At 41.5% G+C, this 22165-nt stretch overlaps 1 protein-coding gene across 1 annotated transcript; it reads left to right on the top strand.

The window, feature by feature from the left end:
- The first annotated feature begins 824 nt into the window (after nt 1-824).
- On the top strand, nt 825-14958 carry GPR143 (G protein-coupled receptor 143). The gene is made up of 8 exons (XM_054388976.1): nt 825-1068; nt 2706-2815; nt 5765-5859; nt 7275-7367; nt 7846-7955; nt 10567-10675; nt 13173-13290; nt 14659-14958. Exons 1-8 carry the CDS (start codon nt 825-827, stop codon nt 14956-14958), a joined length of 1179 nt encoding a protein of 392 aa, XP_054244951.1.
- Nucleotides 14959-22165: the final 7207 nt, after the last annotated feature.

Raw genomic sequence — 22165 nt, 5'->3', positions numbered from 1 at the left:
ATAATAAACAAATTCTTGAGAAATCAAATGTCCTGGAATTTTCTATGTTAAACTGATCTGATACAGACTCTACAGGCTAAAGATAAGACTTTTTGTGCTTGCCGCTTAAATAGGATGAGGTCAGTATTGTCTTCCTAAATGTAATGTGTTTCTAGAGTGATAGGATACCGTGTTTCTAAGCTTAATTACAGAGCTGGGTGGGTTGGATCACTAAAATTCTGCTTGGCTATCTCATTTAAACTACACTATCACCTAGAAAGGTTGGGTCAGATGATTCTTGGGGTCCCTTCCAACTGGGCATTCTGTAAAAACTGAAATTTGGGTTAGGGTGTGGATTTTTAGCCCTGCTCCTCCCTGTAAAGGCTGAAACTGCTTGTGTCTAGACTCATCTTTTCAATTAATTTGCACAAATTAAAGGGTGCTGGGTGGGACAAAGCTAAAGGGAAGCACTATTAACATGTAATGATTCTGCTTTGGTATCTGCATCCTTACTTGTTTGAACCATCTTCTGATGAGTTCAAATCTTCCCGTGTGACATGCTGTGCAGGCAGAAATATGTGAGTGAACTGTTGCCAATGGCTCTGAGCAAGCACGGGGCCTGTTTCAGATTACACTGTGTTTTCTTGTTCGGATTTGATCTGCTTGCTAGGAGAGGCTGAGAAAGGCAGCTCTAGGGGATTTACTTCTAGCAGCAGCAGCAGCACATGATCCATCAATCGCGTGATTCTCACCACTGCAGACTAATGGGGAGGGTGAAGAAAAAGTGAATGCTGCCTTGGGGAAGCAACTGCATTTTCTCCTGCTCGTGGGCTGCTGAACGCTTCATGGCTTCTCCCAGGTTGGAAACCTACTGCTGCCCAAACCGGGATGCAGCTACCCAGCTAGTGATGAACTTTCAGCCTGAAGTCTTCTGTGGAGTTTGCATTGGCAGCGCCTCTGTCAGCCTGCTACTGACCATCCTGCAGCTCTTGCCGAAGAAGGGACAGAGCCCACGGAAGATGCCCAAAGCTTCCTCCTCTTCCACCATCCTTCTCCTTATCTCCATCTGTGACATTCTTGGTGGTTTAGGTAAGCACCAGCTTCGTGTCCTGCACTCTTGCTGTAGCAGGCTCTTGTTGCACTAAGGTACCATAGCTAAATAAAGCTGGTGAGTGTACAACAGAGAATTCTAAGGGAAACACACTGCATGCATTCAAAGGAATATTTGGGCTAAATGAGATCAGAAAATGATGGGCCTTTGGGGAACAAAAGTGTCATTTAATAGTTATATTTTACAAGTAAAAGCTCTTGACAAATAGATACCAAGATCTCAGCTTTAAAACAAATTAAGATCCAGAACAGTGGGCGGTTCCTAAAGTAAGGCATAAAAGTGGAGGCAAGGCAGCATATTTAAAGCAAACACTTGCTTTAAAGCTGACATAAAACACTTTGCTGATTCTTAGGACTACATTTGAAAAACACCTCCTTTATGCCTTTAAATCCTCCCAAACCAAGTTTGCCATCTTCTTTGTGTACCAGTCACTGCTCTGGGCACATCACATTGGCAGTAAATGATTTTGAATTGCGGCTGTACATAGATCATGCTGGACACAGGCTTTTGAAACAAGAACAAACCTCCCTTATCAAGGTCAGCCTGCTGCCTAGCTCCTGGCTGATAGGCTGGAGGAATAAAAAAAGAGAATAAAACAGAATGCATGAGTCAAATTGAAACTATGTGTCTAAATCTGTACCATTGGTCTATGGCATTTACTGGCAAATTAGGTATAAATTACCATCATACATGTTATGAAAATACAGGACAAGTTTCTTTCTACACTAACACGTTTTTTCCTCAGAGAACAAAAGTAGTGCTGTTTGGTAAGTCTAACTCTCTCTGCTTGGGAAGGGAGTAGGATTTCAGGTCTTCTTCCATTCATACCTAGCCAGATTCTCTCATGATGCATAATAAGTACCAATATTTAATGAAATTATACAGGTGGAAATAAAGAGACATATGGAAAAAAAAATGTGTGCTCATTCACCTGCAAAATATTAAGTCAGCAGTAGATAAAGTTATTTCCCTCCCTTTCTCTTTCACTGTCAATTCATCATTGTCTTTGAATTAGGCTCAATTTGGTGGGTGGGGAACCATTCTCTCTTGGTGGGAAACCTGCTGGTTTTGTTCTGCAATATGTTGGTGCTTTAATGCCTATTTCAAGCAAACCCAGGAAATCTCACTAACAAATAGGAAGCTCATTTACAGAAATAGGTATTGTTCTCACCTTATTCCAATGTCCTGCTCTCTGCAGTCCTGTGACAGAGAAAAAGAAGACAGCAAAAAGTGGGAAGTAACTTTTTTTGTGATTAGGAATTATAGAGAAATGTACATTACCATATGAATATATGGTGGTAAAGGTGTAAATAGTTCATTACTGGGTTATGCCAATCTGTTAAATGCTGCCCAATCAATTTTAGGGAAGTGTGTGACAGTATCTGTGAGTAAGTGAAAATTTAATCTGCCTAACATTTCAAGTCCCAGCAACTTCATACTCTTGGGGCTACTTTCCTGAGTGATTACACTGACATTTAAATAGCACAGTTGTCCCTGCTGTGCTGTAGCCTTCCTGTGGATGCACAAAATCTGGGCTGTGGTGTGAAATATGTGGCATGTGACTGAAATCACACCAGCAGATTCAAAGCATTAGTACTTTTTTTTTCTCCTTTAGGTATGATCTTCAGGTCAAGTGTATGGCTAGGCTTCCCAGGTTTCATAGCTAACATTTCTGTGGCAAATGGGACTGACGTGTGGCCTTCTGCTTTCTGTGTGGGGAGTGCGGTAGGTACAGAGAAGGTCTGCCCTTCCTTCTGCTCCTGATTGACCTTCCCTCTGCATGGGGAGTCTGAAAGGCAAATTGCTGTGTCCAAAGGGAAATTCAGCTGTGAGTCAGAGCCTGGATATGATGGTTTCAGCCTCTGCCACACTTCTGCAAGCACATTCCTGCCTCCACCTGAAAGCTTGGATCAGGGCAGGCAGTGTGATAGATGCCACATGATGCACGTGAGGATGCAGGGCAGCACAGGTCAGACTGTTCCCAAGGGTTTGTAGCGCTCAGTTGTCTCAAGAGCACTGGCATAGTTGAGGGCATACCTGCACTGAGGCTACAGATATGGAGGCATCAGGGTATAGACATTCCTGAGTGGGGTGTGAAGCCACCAGTTTGGTTTGTGCTGGCACAGCGCTGCTAACGCTCCAACAGCTCCATCGCACCTGTAGCATGAGGATATCTGTCCAACTATTCCAGCAGAAAGTACAGCCTGCGTGGTGGCAGTGTGGACCTACTAAACCCAGAAGCTAAAGAAACTCAAATGAGCTTTTGCAGTGTAAGGTGTGTGTTTTAGACAAAGGGACTGCAGGAAAGATATACCCAAAAATGCAAAGCTGCCGGGAGAAGGTCTGTTCCTGCCATGTAAGATTACAGCTCAGATTGCTGCTCGTGTGGGCATTAGATGACTGCATCTGGCCAAGAATAATTATCTTCTGGAGTAAAATGCAAGAACAAGAAAATGTAAATGCACTCCAAAAGTGCAGATTAAAACTCAGTTTCAAATATTACAATCACAGTACTGTCCAAGACATACAAATTGAGTTTACTATACAAGAAAAAAAGAGAAATTTTTTTACTAAAACATGGAGAGCAGCAAATAACATAAACCATCACTTTACTCAAAGTCAGTAGGAATGTAGGGTGCCCAAAGAATTAACATGTGAGCAAGAAGAATATTAGCTTTACAATTCCAAGTTTGCAATACAGAAGAGGATCTGCTGCATGCAAGCAAAATTATTCAGCTCCAGCAGTTTTTAAATAAAACCAACGTGCCAAATTAAACTCACAGTACCTTACATACCTATATAATAATCTCAGTCAGCGTAGTATTGCATCATAGAAGCAAATATCAGTTTCACACAACTGTCTTTTCTCAATTACATCATACATGTTTTAAGTTTTGCTCAGTAGATGCAAAAGTTGATTTTTTTTTTCTTTTTCAGAGGAAAAGGAAACCAGCAACATCAATATCTTGTAACAAGAATCCTATTCAAAACCCATGTTTCTCTATGCCTTAAATTTAACTTTATGGCCCTTAACAAAAAAAGTAGTATTTTAAAACAGTAACAAAGTTACTGTATGCAGACTGTCTGTTTTTCATTTGGATCTCAGGTTAGGTGGTGAGTAGAATAGTGGTCTACCACAATTTTTATTTTCCCTTTCTTGGGCTCCAACAAAGTGCTGTAATTTGAGACACTTGCTAAATTTAGATTTAATTATGTTGGAATGAAAAATAACCCTCCTTCCACTCACTTCCCCTGACATATTCTCCTGTGACTTAATAAAACGTTTCCGATTCCGTTTTATTTTAGTACTATTGTTTTATTTCACCTAACCACAAGCCAATGCAAACTCCAAGTAGTGAGGCCTTTAGCCATCTCCTTTGAATAACACCCTCTGGTTTGCAGAGGGATACTCTCTCAGGCACTGTAGCAAGATACATTATTTTGCTAAGAAGTGAGACAGCATATAAAGATTTCTGGTTTAAGTGCATCTGATTTATATTATTTTTGGAGACAGTCATGTCAATGTTGGATTTTTGGGTTGGAAAGACCCTGCAAGTTTAATTTTTTGTATGTGTGTGTATGTATAGTAAATTGTGCATTTTTCAGCTGCAGCAAATATGTTAAAGTGCAGATGAATTTATATGCTGAGTGCTGTGGGAAAAGTGCATTTGAAGGAAAAACGGATTTTTTTTTTCTGGCTTCTGTGCACTAGGAAAATGTCACAGGGTTTGAATTAAATATTGAACAATTTCTGCTGCAAATGACTAGAGGTAGAGTCCACACCCATAAAGAAAGGAAGTACTTCCCAGCCTCAATTGCCTTTTGGAGGAAGGAATGATAGTTTTCTATTCACTGACATTTGGCTCAGTAACAAGTATGTTGGTTTCCAGCTGTAAAATGATACTATGGAGCCGTGATAAAGGATATTCAGATAAGAACTGAAAGATGTCTTGAAGGGAAGGTAATCTGAATATTAAAATAGTTCCAGACTATTACAAAAAGCCATCTCCTATGGGGAAGAAGTTTAGCATTTATAAACCTCAGCAAAGAAAGGTCATTTATAGAGACTCATGGGAAAAATGCATAAGATCAGCTCACGAACACTGTGGAATTTAATTTGACTTGAACCTGTTTCCTTTGGATTTTTATTGAAGAAACCATTCAGGGAGTTCATGTGGGTAATTTTTCTAGAGAGTGAGACCATTTTTCTTAATAACCATTCTTTGAATTGGATTCTTGTGCACGGAGAAAATGCTCATCACATGCAGAACCCACAGTGCATACTGTGCACGCTGTGGTCATGACTGACGTCAGTTGTATTTTTGTGCCTCAGCTACTGAGAAATTACTTGCATTTTAACCTAAAATTAACACATCCTCACTATAAATTTCTCTGGGCTTCACTCATGACATTAAGGGTTAGGACTGGAGAGGTAAATAACAGGTTTCTAAACAACAGAATAAGCCCTGACAGCAAATGCTGTTCAGTTTACGTATGACTTGACCCATTGGGCACAGCAATGCCGTTCCTGTGATTTGGAGTAAGATTTCATACTTAATAACCTCAGCTGGAAAATACAGACTTTTATCACCAGGCTAAAGGTTTGAGTCCCTTCCCTCTCTCTAGTGGTACTTGAGAAGCAGCTGTGACATTTAGTGCTTTTTCCCCCTGCAGATGTGGATCCAGCTATTATATAGTGCTGGCTTCTGGTGGTTGTTTTGCTATGCTGTTGATTCTTACTTGGTGGTAAGGAGATCAGCTGGACTGAGGTACCAGAGTTAAAATTCTGAATTTGTTGTTTTCTTTCCAACACTGTGTATGTCCAAGTTTGTCTGCAGCTATCTAAGTGTATAAGTGAAGCTTGTACAAACATCTGATGTTCATACAGTCACCAGGTAATAAGGATGTGTGCTAAGCGCTTAGATTGTCAGGTCAACGCTCAGATATTGAATTGTTAAATTCTGTTTGGAATTTAAACGTAACTGAATTCATTTAACCTTTGGAAAAGAAGGGACAGATCAGGCTGTATAAGCTTTATTGCAGCAAGATACTGTTTTTGTCCCTGATACATTCCTGAAATAGATTCTTTCATCAAAAAGTGTTATATTGGAAAGAAAAAAAGTGGGAAGTGTAGTTTGTTCTCCAGGCGTTTTTCTGATTTTCTATCTTACTCACTTTGCAGTCTTGTCATTATTAAGCTTCTGATCACATTTGTGAAGCTTTTAAGCAAAATGATACGTATTCACTACACGTTTTTCTGCAATGCCTATAACAGAAGAACCTAAACACAGAAAATATGAAGTGTTTTTAAGTTGTTTTTTACCAACTTAAGGGCAAAGTGTTTTTACCAACCAAGGGCAAAGTGACCTTCAGTTGCCACTGCTAAACATGGAATTAGGTGACTGCACCAAGATAATCCTCAGAAATCAGGTCTTGGAGATATGGTTCACCTGGCAGATGTTATCAAAATGGAGATTTTTGAGTTAACTTAAGCTTATGGAGAACAAACCTCATTTTTGTAAAGACCCATAGTTCTAGTTTGAAACAACTGGGGCCTACCTCCTTCCCCACTTCCTGTTAACTTAAAAAAAAAAAACATAATCACATATATATATTTGGGCATCATTGGAGTAAACAATGAAAGTCACTGTCCCTGGAAATATTCAAGAAACCTGTTGGACATGGGCAGTCTGGGACATGGTTTAATGGCCATGGAGGTAATAGGTCAGTGGTTGGTCTCGATGATCTTAGAGGCCTTTTCCAACAGGAGCAATTCTATGATTCTATACATACATGAATCTGAACCTCTCTAAGATGGGAGCAGTATTTGACACTAAAGATAACTCTCTGAAAGTTATGAAGGAGTGTTTTATTTGCCTCCCTTCACAAGTTTTAATCGCCCAATTTGCTCTCTGCAAGAGAAAGAAAGGATTCCTTCTGGAGACTGGGTGTAAGAGAAAAGCTTTACACCCTTCTGGTTGAAGGACACAGGACTCCTGTGTGCAAGCTTGCTTTGACACATCCTTTTACTGAAAGGATTGCAGCAATATACTGTCAGAGTCGTCCTGTACCATTTCACACCTGTAAAGCTCTGTTTCAGTGAGAGTCATGGTTTTTATGTTGCAGTGTGAAAAGTGTAAGGTTTAATATCTTTAATTTTGCCTGTCCTGTTTGGTGCCCTCAGTACTATTGTGCTGTACCACATGATGACATGGGGCCTCGCAGTGATGCTCTGCGTGGAGGGAATTGCGCTGCTTTACTACCCTTCTCTCTCCAGGTGAGGAAGGCTCTGGGAACAGACTGCAAAATCATAGCATTCCCTGATCATTCTTTATGCCTTTCAGTCAGCCTTAGAGACAGATGTCCAAGTGTTGGGCTGTTTTGATGTTTGACACGCATGTCCCACTGAGGCAGTGCATATTCTAGGAATAGCTGCATGGGTTTTGGGTGGCTCTGAAGAAATGCAGCTTGCAATACAGGTCCTTGCAGTCCCTCATGCAGCCTCTCCTATGAGCCACTGCTCTCCCACTCCTGGTTTTAGCTTTGTATTCATTCCTTTGAATTTGAGGAAAACGTACAGACAGTGCATGCAACAAATCAGCTTTGTGTCCCATGTGAACTGGGGGTGAAGGCATCTAAATTAAAAGTTTAACAGTTGTTTACTTAATTTCTTTTAAGTTAAAGGGGACATAGAATAGCCAGAACTGTCAACTATGGGGGAAAAAATGCATAAGCTGTTAATCATTTCTTCTCAGTTGTGAAAATGGCTTGGAGCATGCAGTCCCACATTACATCACAACCTATGCCCCACTGCTGCTAGTGCTGATGGTCAACCCAATCCTGTTCAGGAGGACAGTATCAGCAGGTATGTTTCTATCAGCCAGTATGAATCAGTATGTGGTATTTAGCAACATAACTGTAATGTGGAAAGTCATGCCTGCATATCCAGTGATGTAGGATAGCTTCTCAATAAATCATAAAGATACAGCAAAGGGTGGGAGGGACTTGCCTATTGAAATGAAGGTACCATCTGGATGGGAAATTTGCCCTAGAGACACACTCTGATGACATGCTCAAGCTGTGCTGCTATAAACCTCTACTGCAGATTGGCAAAGGTGTTATGTTATCAGATAACCCCTGATTTAAAATATCTGAAGCAGTATACAGTGTACTTTACTGTAGTACTGGTACCAATCTGAATTTGGGAATATAATTTATTCTGTTTTAAATGTAACAGTGGTGAGATGTGATAATTAACTTTACAGTTCTAGAGCTAAAAACCAGTAAGATCAGAATTTTGTCATTCCAAGGTTATAAAACAAATAGGAGTTGTACATAACTTAGTTGGGATCTTGAAATTCCTGTTTAAATATCCAGTGCTTTGAAAAAATAAGACTGAAAAAATACACAGATTCAATGCTTTCTTTACATGTAACATGACTAGTGCTAGCTATTTGCAGAACCCACATTTATACTTATCATTTGCCCATTAGTATATATAAGAATAGCAACAGAAGATCTTGTATGCTCCTCTCAGTCTGCATCACCTCTGCTCTGTGTCCTTCAGCAATTCTAATTGTCTACATTGAGCCTGTATCAGGCTAAACAATAGCAGTTGCTCTATCTCCTGAAGATCCCTCCTCAGCAGAGAAGGGGAAACAGGGAAAGCAGACTCACAGGTTGAGACGAAAACAGATTTAAAGAAACCCAATACTAATTTCAATACAAATTTCATAAAGCCACACTTACCCAGAAGATGCAGAGCAGTCACACTAAACAGGAAGACAGTCATTAAGAACAGGAGAAGAAAGAGGAGTCAACTGAAAAGAAGGCTCTAACAAGAAACTCCCCTCTCCCCGGGAAACTTCCTCCTTTATACTGAGTGTGATGCTCATGGGATACACCTGTGAGTGAATTCAAGTCAGCTCTCCTGGCTGACTCAGAACTGCTCGTAGCCTGCAGCCAGTGGCTGGCCTGGGATTCTGGCCCAGCAAAACCAGGGCACTGATTTTCAAAGGAACAGTTGTTCCTATACAAAGTTGTTCCTACAAAAACTTGCTCTTTCTATGGAAAAATGCACCCTGAGTATATTTGTGTTTGTGCCTACGTATATTCTTTGTGATATCTGAACAGTATGTTGTAATAAATGGTATATTTTTATATATTCTAATATTTAATATCTTGGGCAGTGGTATCCTCCAACACCTCTGTACCATGCTTACACAGTATATATTTACAGGTTCTGTTCAGTTGTGGGTATTACATTCCACATATAAAGACAGTTAAACGATTCAAGCACAGATGTAAGAATTACCAATACAGCAATTCAAATTGGAAATACAGCTGCTGTGATCACAGTTTCCCACAAATGGGATTCTGTGGCAGACTAGCCAGGGACTCACAACTTGCTTCTCTGTCTGGTGTCTTCTCAGATGCTGTGACTGTAATTCGAGTTGCTTTTGGCTCAGAGAGGGCTAGGGGTCTCTCTCCTCTTGTGCCCATTGCACGGTCTGGAGCTTGCTCTTGGCTTGGAGAGGTCTAGGGGGGCCTCTTTCTCTTGCATGCTCTGTCACCAGGCTGTAGCCTTTCTGTGGCTCTTTTGGGAATCAGATCTCTTGGAACTTTTCTCCTTTCTGCCTTGGTCTGGGTGCAAGGCACAGGTCTAGTTCGTCTTCCAGTGCAGGCCTCCTCAGCAGGCAGCATTTGGTTCTTGTTGCTGTCTGGGTGAGAACAAGCTGCCTGACTTCTCATCTGGTTTAAATACTGTCCCAAGACAATTCATGCCCTTTGGTTGTTAACAGAGAACCCTGATAACTGGACCTGTGGGATGGGGCATATCCAAACATGGCCAGGGGCACACACAGTTCACAGCTGTGTCACAAAGTGAATTATATGTGGTACAGGTTTATCTGGACCCCAGGAAGCGTCCAGGGTTGCACATTCACAGGTGCTTAGCCCCTTGTCTGGGCTAGGGCATGTTTTGAGGTTTGACCCTTCAGGACATATGTGACATACCTTTATTTTTGCTGACACTACACCTTCAAATTTTAGAGGTGTAGCCAATGCTGTATCAGTTGCACAAAGAAATATAATGTGCATAATTTGATAGAATGTATTCTTTTTTAGTCTACATGTCACTAAATAAATGTATCACACATTATATAAAAATTGTAAGTACTACTTTTTGTTATAAAATAAAAATATGTTGGCCATACTGTTTTGTATTTTCAGTGGGAATGAGAAAAGGAAAACCAGCTAGTGGGTTTGCACATGTTTTAGGAATCCATAATGGATGTACTGCTTTTTCTTCAGTATTAGGCTGTACATGAGATTCCTTGATAATGGTCCATCCATTGACCTGCTGCTGGAGACAAACCCACATGTTCCTTTGTTACCTCTTCACTGGAGTGTATCTTCTGGATCCTTGTGCCTATAAGACAGATGTATATTAATGAAGATGATTGCATACTTTTCAGTTGCCTCCTTACTGAAAGGGAGACAAGGAATCTACACAGAGAATGAAAGACGCCTGGGGACAGAGATCCAGATCCGCTTCTTCAAAATTATGCTGGTATTTGTTATTTGGTAAGAGGTCCATTACTTCATTTTAAACTGCCTTTTTCCTGGCTGGAGTGGGTTGGGACAAGAAGAGGGTCTGATGGGTTGATTCATTTGTTTGGTTTTGTGCTCGGAAAGGAAGGTATCTAAGGAAGAAGGAGTTCTAAACTAGATCACAAAGTAGCTGAATCACTCATGTAGCATCACAAGGCTGCAAGGAAATGATAAAAGTGTTTAACCAACAGGAAAACAATAACCCCAGGAAACAATAGCCAAAAAAAGAAAGATTAGGCTTAGACTAAAGCTGTCTGGAACAGCAGTTCCCCAGCACTGGTGGCTGACAGAGAGCTTTCTGTACTGAAGATTTTTGAGAGCCTCTTGCTCCACAGAAAATCTATAATAAATACACTTCTAAGACTGTCTTCATGGTCCTGACTATGATTACTTAATGCAACCACCTCCATGGTCTGCAGATCCCAAATTTGTGAAATAAGCGTGGATATCAACTGGAAAGACAGGACTACATGCCAGAAAATAAATCTCCTTATGACTGTGTGTGAAATTAATCTGTGTGATCATTTAATATATTTTTTTTAATATTCCATCCTCCTCCGTGAAAATAGTATGGTGGGGTAGGACATGAAAGACCTAGGGAATAGAGGAGGAAGTGAACCAGAGAAGTGGAGAAGGATGGAGTACACACCTCATCCCTAAACCTGTGTGCATCTGCTCCAGCAGCATCATCCTGTGTGAAAAATTCTGGAGTGGTAACAGGAACTGGAAGTACTGTATGCACACAGTAAAACTGAGCTGAAATAGGACCTGCTTTGGGAGAAAATAGATTTCACTTCAGTCTCACAATTATCAGAAATCAATAAAGCACCGGAAGGAGGGGTGATCACTCTACAAGGATCCATGAGATGACCCAGCAAGAAGCAGTCCGCTGCTGTGAAGTGGTTACTACCTACATGGCTAACACAAACAACAGGAGGAGGAAAAAATGGTCCTGGAGTAGTGAAATGACTTGGCCAAGCTTTAACAGTCTCTACAACTACCTAACATTTTTGTACAGGGCTACATCAGGGCATGTTACATCACTTTAAAAGGGTGACTAAAGAGAAAGACTGCCTTTCATCTTCTCCTGGCTGCTGCATACTGGAGTGCTCTAGAGAGAAATAATTGTCTTTTCTTGGGGAATAACAAACTCCCCTTGGCTTGGGAGAGGGTAAAGAGTGGGGTAGCCAGCAGGGCAGGAGGTGTGAGACAGGAGTCAAGGATCTAGCAGAATGGCTTCCTGGAAATTGCTGCAATAATGAGGATCAGGGATTTAGCCAGGCTTCCAGGGCTGTGGAAGGAAAGAGCTTGGAGACATCACAGAAGTACGTTGCAACTTAAGGAATGGTAGACAGCTTGCTGGTCTGGAAGCAAGCATGAAAGAAAGAACCAATTCCTCAAGGACACAGTGGTGACATTTGTTTATTTCCATTCTGTGTCATTCTGTCTTTTCCTGTTAAAAAAAAAAAAAGAATCACAACATTAGTTTTGGATTTTGTTCTCCTAATAAATCTAAGCTTTAGGATGTAAAAAATATCTCAGAGGTTATTGAAGGGAAAGACTGAGGCAGTCCCATCTCAGGAGCTTAGGGAAGGCTCCCTTCCAACATAGAAATCTAGTATAAGATGAATTAGTCAAAGACAGTAGGTTGAGGCATCATGAGGTACAAAAGACGCCTGCGTGTTCAGGATGGGGAGCAAAAGATTTTACACTGTGGTAAAAGCATAATTGCAGGAAGGACATGTATAAATCCCTTCATGACAGGGATGCTGATGGTTTCCTTTCTGAAGCTGCAGTTGAACTGTAAAGAAACACTGGTCTGACTGTTTAGAAGTCATAAGTTACAGCCATTTGCTATAACCTTTATTTAGTGTACTTTCTTTCACAGGTGAGGTTTGAGTGTGCTCATCCTTCTTTGAAAACAGAAATTACCTTTATTCCAAAAAGCTGATGCATTTTCAATGAGTTTACAGTCAACTTCTGTTCTGCTTTGTAGACTTTTTTATGGGCATATTGAAAGTCTGATGTAATCTAACTCTGAAATTCTAGCTCCAGCAGAGGTTTCTGCAACTTTTTACACATATGCATATATTTAGGTTCCTTACCAGTGAGCACTATCCTCTTAAGACACAAGACAAAAGAAGTCAGCATGAGTGATGTTCCCATTATAGACCAGAGTTGTTAATTGTCTCCATTTTGTCCTGCAGCAAGCTCGAATGATCAGGTTCATTTTTGTTCGTTTGTTTTGTTTTATTAACTTCTTTGGCTAGCCTTGGGCTAATAGTCAAGTGTCTGATTTTCAGCATGACCTCAAAGACCTACTTGTTCCTTCAGACTGAGGCTTAACATTCAAACAAGTATCTTGCTCTCCTTAATAGTGATCCTAATTTCTAGAATGTGAAGGTGAAGCATACTTTACATATACATACACAGGTATTAACTGTCTTGTTCTTCTTTGCTCCTGCACTAGCTGGTCATCCAATATCATCAACGAGAGCCTTTTGTTCTATCTTGAAATGCAGCCAGATATCAATGAAATGCCCCTGAAAAACATCAGAAGTGCTGCACTGATCACATGGATTATCATGGTAAGGTCAACCATGACGTTGCTGAGTCTTAGAAACCACTTTTGTAAGAGTGGTGGAACTGCACCTGTGTAGCGGGTTGTGGGGATGTAAACACTCTGAAAATCAGGGAAGAAAAGCAGCAAGTAAGAGAGAAGAAGGAGCACTCAATGGAAGTGCTTTTCACAGGTAAGCTGCAAAAAATGTGCAGAAGACCAACTTTTTCTCCCATTCTCTGGAGTACACATTCTCTCTATGAGTGACTGATACCCATTTTAAGATCCAGAGCAGACCACCACAATGATTTCAAGTCTAACATTGCTAACCTCTGCCATAATGCAAACTACAGAGTTTTAGTTCCTGATTCCTGAAGGTTCCCCTTCAGGTACCCTTGAAGCTAGGGTTTTCTTTTATATAAAGCATAATTGCATCTTATGACATTTGGATCATTATTTGGGGGCAAATAAGTGAGAGCAATGCACAAAAAATTACTGTCAGATGATAGTGTCTTACACTCTCCCTACCCTCTCTTCTCCTACTGGAATATTTGACAAGGTATTTTTCACAGCTGATGTTGCAGGTTCCTTTTCTGAGATGGTTTGTTCTGGAGCAATTAAATACCTGTAAGGCCTGGGCATGCTTTGAGTAGTTAAGCCCTTTAGCAGTTTTATATTAAGTGATGCAATTGATCTGATAGTCCTCTGGTAAGATGTGACAAGGACCTTGCTCATGCTCACCTGGAGAGCAAGAGGCCAGGTCTAAGAACTACTTTTTAAATTGGCTGTAAAAATAATTTGCTCTTTTCTTATAAAAAAAAATAAATTGAGACAACTAAAGCCATTTATTTACCAAGCATCTCACAGCACTGGGAATAGAGGAAATTTTTTTGGACATCACTTGGGATTTCCTTTTTCAGTGTCTCTCCCTGTTTTTACATCCCACTTTGGTGGAGATTTTCACTGTCTCAGGAATCCACAACAGTTCCAGGCAGATCAATTCCTGCTATTTTAAAAAACTTGACTATGTGTGCTAGTGTCTACTCTCATATATTTGACTTCTAGTGAAAAATACCATATTTGCTTTTTGGATATAATAGTCTAGAGGTTGTGGGGAAAGTTAAGAACACACCAGGGGACTGACCAACTAAAATTCATGCTAGAAAGCCATTTCATGCTTACTTTTCACTGGGGTGGCCTCAGCATATTGCAACGACAGGTTGTGGTGGTTCACTCTGATTTGTTTGTGTTTGCAGTGGTAGCAAGATACATTTTTATTTGCATTACAAACAGTGCGTTTGAAAGACAGGAGTTGTTCAGTGAAAGGCAAGCTGTGAGTGCTTTGTTGAAAATGGAGCCTTGCTGGTGCAACTGCTGTTGCACTTCTCTTTCCTAGGGCGTTCTTAATCCGATGCAAGGCTTCCTCTTCACGCTGGCTTTCTACGGCTGGACAGGATGGAGAGTGGACCTGAAGTGGCGGAGAAGAGAAATACCCTGGGAGTCGCTGTCCTCATCCACCGCGGGTGAGAATGCCTATCCCTCACCAGTGAATTACCAAAGCAACACCCATGACTCAAAGAAGATATCAACAACTGACAGCCAGCAGACCGATGATGCTATAAGCAGGTTGTCTGAAGGTAACACTAGTGGTGATGACAGATTAACCAGAAGCTCTCCCATCTACCAGGGCTGGTAGTTTATAGGCACAGAGCTGGATCCCACTCCTCATGTTGGCAAGGCTCAGAAAACCACATCACTGTGTGAACCGTTGCGTACTCTGGAATTAGGTTTGTGCCCAGTGGCTTGGTGTCATTTGCTATAACTTGTGTGTGTGAGAGAGATCATGTGAGACAGAGAGATATTACAGTTTATGTCTTCATTTGCCTTGTGGGACTTCATGTGCTAACTAGGTACAAAGACCTGGTCCTTTTTCAGCAGGGGTATATCTCCACAAAGTTCTTTGTTACTTATGATTAATTTTCATCCACTTTGTTTTAATCTCTCTTGTAACCTCTATATGATAGAAAAGTATTTTGTTGAAATAAATGGACTATTAATATTTTGAGTTTTAAAAAGTGTTGTCTTGCTCAGCATAAAATTTCTCATCCAGAATTACAACTGTAGGATTTCTGAGACACCATTTCCAGCTTTGACACTCCAGTAAAACATTAGTGACAGCAAACTTTGACATAAGCACAAATACTTCCTTTTTGTGTAGAATCTCACTGACATAGTCCTTCTTTGACCTTGTTCATATGAATTTTTAGTTTGGTTTTATCTAGGGAGCTCAAAGGCTTTTAAAAAAAATAATCAAGTTCATCCAAGGCTCCATAAACATTTCAGAATAATGGTTCCAGTTCACTCCTGGCTCAAGCAAAAATAACCCTTCAAAATATTTTTTGCTATGGATTCAGACTGATCCTTATGTGTACCTGTCTAACAGGATTATGACTGTTAGGGGCAGGTGCACTGATAGATAACATTTGCAAAAAACACCCAGGTGATCTGAGTGCTCATCAAAACCCAGAACAAGCAGAATCAATATTAATTTCTCTGAGGTGTGCTCTATCTTATGTCTTCATCTGCTGAACAAAGATCTATTAAATCCATTCTCCTTATCTTCTCAGATATGTAGCTCTTCTGGTGCAGTGCTCTTTATATCCAAACAGTTCTGCAGACTGGTTGAAAGTCAAGACAAAATTATGACTGTGTCTATCTCAGGCTTTTAATATCATATCAGCCTGGCTGTGCTGGAAGCTATTTACAATACAGTTTGACTGATGGCATGGTGGAAGCCCCTTGAGCCTAGGTAACCTCCCTCTGTTCCTTCAGCATGTGGCCAGGGCCAAGCATAGAAAAAAAATCTGTTTTTAAAATCCTATTCACATCTACTTTGGCTGAAGTTCACTGATTGTCCACACCTTTCTTTTCCAATACAGTTCAATCCCAGTTATTGTGAGGAAAAAGAAAATAAATAATATTGTTAAAACCAGCTGAAAGGTGAGTGCAGTAATAGGATGAAGCTTCAGCTGCTGTGTTACTCAGGGTAGTCCCAGAGTGCCTGAGGATGCAGGATCAGCAGAAACTACAGAGAAAAATAACAATTTACTATTTTAAATAAATTGGCTTCTTGAACTAATTATTTGATATGGAAGTGTCATGCAATTATCAGATAATTATTTAGGCAGATCGTTACAGAGCTGCGGTTGGTTTGTAGCAAATCTTTTACGCTGTGCCCTGCAGAAACCTTTGTGGGTTTATGGCTTTCTATTGCTGTTCTGGTTGCCAGAAATACTGGCAGATCACCAGATCCTTTCATCCCAGTCATTGTTTCCTAGCTGAGTATGAAGAGCAAGCACAGGGACTTGGGAGCAGATTATATTGATCCTTTGAAGTAGAGACCATATTTTTGCTGCAACACTCAGCACAACTGGGTTCAAAAGAGAGGAACAAGGTGGAGGTGGAATCCTTGGTAAACCTTTTCAGATGCTGGGGCGTGGGCCTGACTGCAAAACCTTAAAACCAAATAAACAGGCTCTGGCTTCACAGTAATAACCATGTGGCATGAAAGCACTTGGAAGATAACAGGTTGTAGCAAGAGGCCCTGTGAGAGGATTGAACAGCTAATCCCTCCTTCCTTTGCTGCTCCAGGGCACATGTGAAACAAGAGACAGAGGCAGTCCCCATCTCGGCCCCCCGAGGCTGCGAGCAGCCTCTAAGCACTGTGGAGTGGCTGCTGGTGCTGCAGCATCCCTGCACTTGCACAGCCTCGTTGCTCCCCTCCTCTTGCTTTCAGTGTTGTCCCTGGGACTTGTGTGGTGTGCCTGTGTATTAGTAATTGTCAAAAAAATTAGGACTCATCTGAGATCTTAAGAAAAACGACTAACCTAGTTCTGTTGAACTGAGAAAGTGACAAGGGGCATTGCGAAGCAAACCGACAGTGGTTTTTAACTTACAAAAGAAGTAAGTGTGAGGAGAGTTTCCTGCTGTTCCCAGCCTCTGCTGGATGCACAGGAGGCATTTCTCTCCACAGCTTAAAAAGGGGGGGGTAACTGATCCTGCTCATGTGTAACCACCACCACATTTGATTTCACCTCACATAGACCTTGTCCTTGCCTCACCATTCAACAATTCAGGCAAAGAATTGCTGACTCCATGTGTTGCAGGGGGTACCCACCTCTCCCCACCAAGAGCGTGCTTTTGAAGTGCATCTCCCAGTTGCCTCCACTGCCTGTTCTTGCTGCATGCACTTCATGGGGCAGCCTTAGGCTCCTGCAGCCGGCTTCAGTTTGGAGAAAACTAAGTGCGTGCTCCGAGGGTCAGCAAGAGCAGGCTACAGGCACCATGTCCTGGACAGGATAGCAGTAACACCTACCTAAGCCTTGCCTTCCTGAGTGTGCCATCCACTCTTTACTATGATGAATCTTGTGCTCATCAGCAAGAAAAACACCCTAGTCTTCATTTTGATGACAATTTGTATCTGCATAGTCATCACAGAGTGCTAATTCCAGCATCTGGATTTCCAGCCTATAATCACTTCAAAAACACTTATTTTTAGGAGTGTGCTGGCTGCTCTGTGCGTGTGGGAAGTGCCTGTCTCTGGTCTGAATACATGTTTTCTATGGTATGTTTCAAACATGGTTTGGGTTAACAAGGGAGAGATCTTGTCAATACAGCAGTCCATAGATGCAGTCAGAATCTATGGTCTTACACTGTGAGAAGGGCTCTTTTCCACAGTCGTACAACTCTCCAGTGAGGCCACAGCTTGAGTGTTCAGTAGGGGCTACAGTAAGACATTGAGGTCCTGGAGCATGTCCAGAGAACAGCAATAAGGCTGATGAGGGCTTTGGAGGGCATGCTGTACAAGGAGCAGCTGAGGGAGCTGGGATGGTTTAGTCTGGAGGAGACATCTTATTGCTCTCTACAACTACCTGTGCAGTGAAGCCAGTGCTGGTTTTCGCTCCCAAATAACTAGCAATAGGATGAGAGGAAATGGGCTTAAATTGTGCCAGGGGGGTTTAGATTGGATATTAGGAAAGATTCCTTTACTGAAAGAGTGGTGAGGCATTGGAACAGGCTGCCTGGGGAGTCACCATCCCTAGAGGCGTTCAAGAAGCTTGTAGGCGTGGGGCTTCAGTACATGGTTTTGTGGTCATGGTAGTTGGGTTGCAGTTGGACTTGATGATCTTAAAGGTCTTTTCCAACCCTAATGTGTCTATGGTTCAGTTCAAGCATGGGAAGGCAGCTGTTTTCCGGGGAGAAATGAAAAGGGAATGAGAGCAGATAATGTCTACTAAAATGTACGTAGCGAAAATGCTGTTGCTAGAGTACAGCAATTGTACATTTTAGCTTCTTGTATTCTGGGCATATTAGAGCACAACAAAAACTTTCTGAATTTATCAAACAGAAAAAACCCAACATGTAAATGTCAAAAAGTTGTTGAATCCATGCACTGAGATGAGATTGCTGTAGTGGAATCTCATAAAAAAGGCACCTACCCATACAGGACAGTGCAGCAGAACTGCCTCTATTTAACACCCTCCTTGCTTCCCAGGCAGCTTATCAAACCCAACTACATACAGTGAATGTTCTCTGTATTCATCGAAACTTACTTTCAAGACCTCAAAGATAAAGTTAAAATTTTCAGGAAAAGTGTCTTCTCATGTCCTGTAATACTTTCTTGACAACTCCTAGCTACTCTCTGTTGGTTGATGAGGGCTTGTGGAACTGTACTTGACCTGCCAGTCTCGTACATTTAATTACTATTTTCCTTGGCCAGATGTTCAGGCCAATTGCAAAGCTGAAGCACTAGTAAAACAATAAACTACTCAAATAGGCAGACTTCTTGCATTCCAAAGTTCTGCATTTATGAGGCCCACCACATGTCTGAATGCCAAAATCCTAACTACATCTCTGGTTAAGCCCTTCCTCTGGTCTTGTAGGCCAAGCACATGAAGAAAGCTAGAACATGAAATGCTAAATGTGATCCTTCCCCTACTTTAGAAGTTGTCCTTGTGTATTCATGATGAAAAGTTATCTGATCTTCTAAAATTTTCTTAATTTTCATGGATTCCAAGTTTACAGTAAGCCCAGATGGAAATCACTAAACCACGTGGTAGGTAATGACGTTTTAAGGTGGGTCAGATGATGTCTGGGTCACTCATCCTTTAAGAAACAGGCATGAATCTGTGTGGACACTGAAGTCAGCAGCTGAAGAAGATGCAATCTTACTGAGAGAAAAATGGGGAGCACAGGCAAATCCAGGGATGAATTTGAATCTATTCTCATAAGCAGTTTATATTCCCCAGGATATGCTGTGAGCTTATGGAAAGTTGCTTCTTCCATTGCACTTCTCTAGGCAAACTCTTAACGATCCAGGGAGCACACCTCATTAGTGGATTTGTAGGTAGTCTTCAAGAGGCTGAGAAAATTTGCTGAGAGATGGTGGCATTTGAATTTACACACAAACCAAAATCCCAGAGGTAGCTACAGTACTGCCTTCCCCAAAGCTAACAGGAATGAGTGTCTTTATAGCTTTCCCCAGCTCCTGTGTGCTCTACAAAATTCAAAGAGTCCTAGAAAACAAATCAGACCTTCATACCTAGAGAGAGAACCATTGTAGCCATCCTTAGACCTTTGACAGTCACATGTTTAGAGTGTGCTCCTGCTTGATGTGTTTAAATGTGTGGTACACCAAGGATTACTGGGCTGTAAACTTACACAGTTCAATCTGCAGAAAGGCCTAGCAGATGCAGATATGTTTTTGTGTGGGCTATGGAACTGAAAGACCTATGAAGACTTTTGCTGTGGATAGTATCATCAGAGCCAGGGTTGATGGAGGAGGGATGACCTTGCTGGAGCCCACTACAGCCAATGGGGTTGTGTGAAATGTTGTAAATTTCAGTGAGACCTGAAGATGGCATTCCCAGGTAGAAAAGCCTGTGTTTCTAATTAATACAGAAATGTCTTAGAGGTAAAAAACTCAGCTCTAAATGTCAATATGAATGTCTTCAGGATTAGGGACTTTTTAGAACCCTAGAAATTAGTTCAAGCTTCTTTGAACTTCAGGGCTCCTTCAATGCCTCATATATCATGTGTATTCTAGCAAGCTAGTATGGGATAGTTGTATGAGATTTAATTATTAGAGCATTAGTTCAGTGCTCATTTATAGTGACTCAGATTTGACTCTAATATGCAGTTAGCTGCACTTGCAGGAGTGTGCCTGAGCCTACATTTATCTCATTTTCTTCTTTTGAGTAACCTTTCCAAGCAGAATGGGAGGTGAAAATGCAATGCAGTGTTAAAGAACTACTAGGAGAAGGTATCTGTTCATTACCTGTATCACAGTACGCTCATTCTATGCCCAGATGACTGCCATGCCCTTAGTTTTATAAAAAGCTATACTGTGTCTGGGAAGTTAGACTAATATAAACCAAATTCATGGAGATAGAGCTGGGGTTTGGTTGTCTGCAGTCCTGAAGTTGTGTGGTACAGTGAAAGCAATGAAACTTGGTAGGACATGGGAATGCCAGCTTGTGTGGGTGTTCACACTGAGTATGATAATTGATGTTAATATGGACTGAGGATAACAAAGGAGAATTACCAGCAGGGATTTTCCTGTGTAGGATGAGGAAACAAATACTTCAGAGCAGAAGTGTCCTAACTTAGCTTCTGATGAAGGACAGTGTAGAGCATTTTGCAGTTACTCAGCAGAGAGGTAGAGTAATAGTCTAAATCATTGCTTTTCTGCCCAGCAGACTCTAACTCTCCATGCAGCTTGGAATTTCTCCCAATTTTTATAGAAAACCTTCTGTGAGAAGAGTTCAGCTTTTACACAGGAAGCTGTATAGGACTGGTTTAAATTCACATTTGCATTTTGTTTGGTAGCTAGACCAGGGAAAGTCTGTTTTAAAAGGCAAGGGAGGGCTAAGAAGAGCTTCAGTTTTCACAGCATTGGAATGAGTCCAGTTTTTCCTCAGTAGGGGATCATAACCTGCTCTCATCTGGTGACACTGTGTTGGCTTCTCTAAAAACAGTTTGCGGTTTGAATTCAGCTCCCAAAACACAGGCATCCATTTTGCAGCAGCTGTGCCCAGGGCAAGCACTGTAAGCACCTGGGCCTGATAACTGTTTCCTGTATCATGGTTCTGGTCAACCAACTCCAAGTGATCCTGCTAGAGCAGGAGGTTGGACCAAATGACCTGCAGTGTCCCCTTCCCACATCAACCAGTCTGTGATTGAGAGCCTCCTGTGATCTGGGCTCTCACCTTCTCACCATTTTGGTCAGGTGTTGGACACAAACTAATGGATGTTAAGGAAGCTGGTGTTACTGTTTCTGATCTGGGAGCATGCACTGACCATTCTGTAATCCCAGCCTTCTGAGGGATCTGCAGACTGAGGAAAACAAGAGAGCAGGTGGTTTTGCGGTACATCACCCACTGCCTGTCCTCTCCAGAAGGGAGGGGCATCTGAGCTCATCACCCACTGCCTGTCCTCTCCAGAAGGGAGGGGCATCTGAGCTGGTGGTGTCAGTTTGCTGTGGTTAGAGACTATTACTTCTAGCAGCCATGCACGTTTGTGTGTCTCTCTCTGCAATGACTCAGAACTCATCTGTGAGCCTCCTGAAATGTCTTGGAAATCTGTAGCAACAAACAAGATCTTTTTCAGCATGCTTATTAAAAAAAAAAGTACATATCAAAAGCATGGGTTTAAAACAATGCAGTGGGATTGTTTTCCATGCTATATGGTACTAGCTGTGTTGTCTGGGTTTTCCTAGCAGCATCCTTCCCCCTCAGAGGGCACCAAGGCTCAGGACACCATGAAAACACTGGCAGCCATTCATTGCAGCTGTACCCACATGGTAGCATCTGCTCCTGGTTTGCCTGCTACAGCAGATTGTGAGT

The sequence above is a fragment of the Indicator indicator genome, chromosome 1, assembly GCF_027791375.1.
Source record: "Indicator indicator isolate 239-I01 chromosome 1, UM_Iind_1.1, whole genome shotgun sequence".
Taxonomy (NCBI): domain Eukaryota; kingdom Metazoa; phylum Chordata; class Aves; order Piciformes; family Indicatoridae; genus Indicator; species Indicator indicator.
This window is presented reverse-complemented; position numbering and strand designations above follow the sequence as displayed.

What these genes read in the sequence shown, in the direction of transcription:
- GPR143 (XM_054388976.1), top strand. Translation starts at nt 825, where the DNA reads ATGGCTTCTCCCAGGTTGGAAACCTACTGCTGCCCAAACCGGGATGCA. An exon ending in TGACATTCTTGGTGGTTTAG is followed by an intron (nt 1,069 to 2,705) that starts GTAAGCACCAGC and finishes TTTCTCCTTTAG; the next exon opens with GTATGATCTTCAGGTCAAGT. An exon ending in TGATCACATGGATTATCATG is followed by an intron (nt 13,291 to 14,658) that starts GTAAGGTCAACC and finishes TCTCTTTCCTAG; the next exon opens with GGCGTTCTTAATCCGATGCA.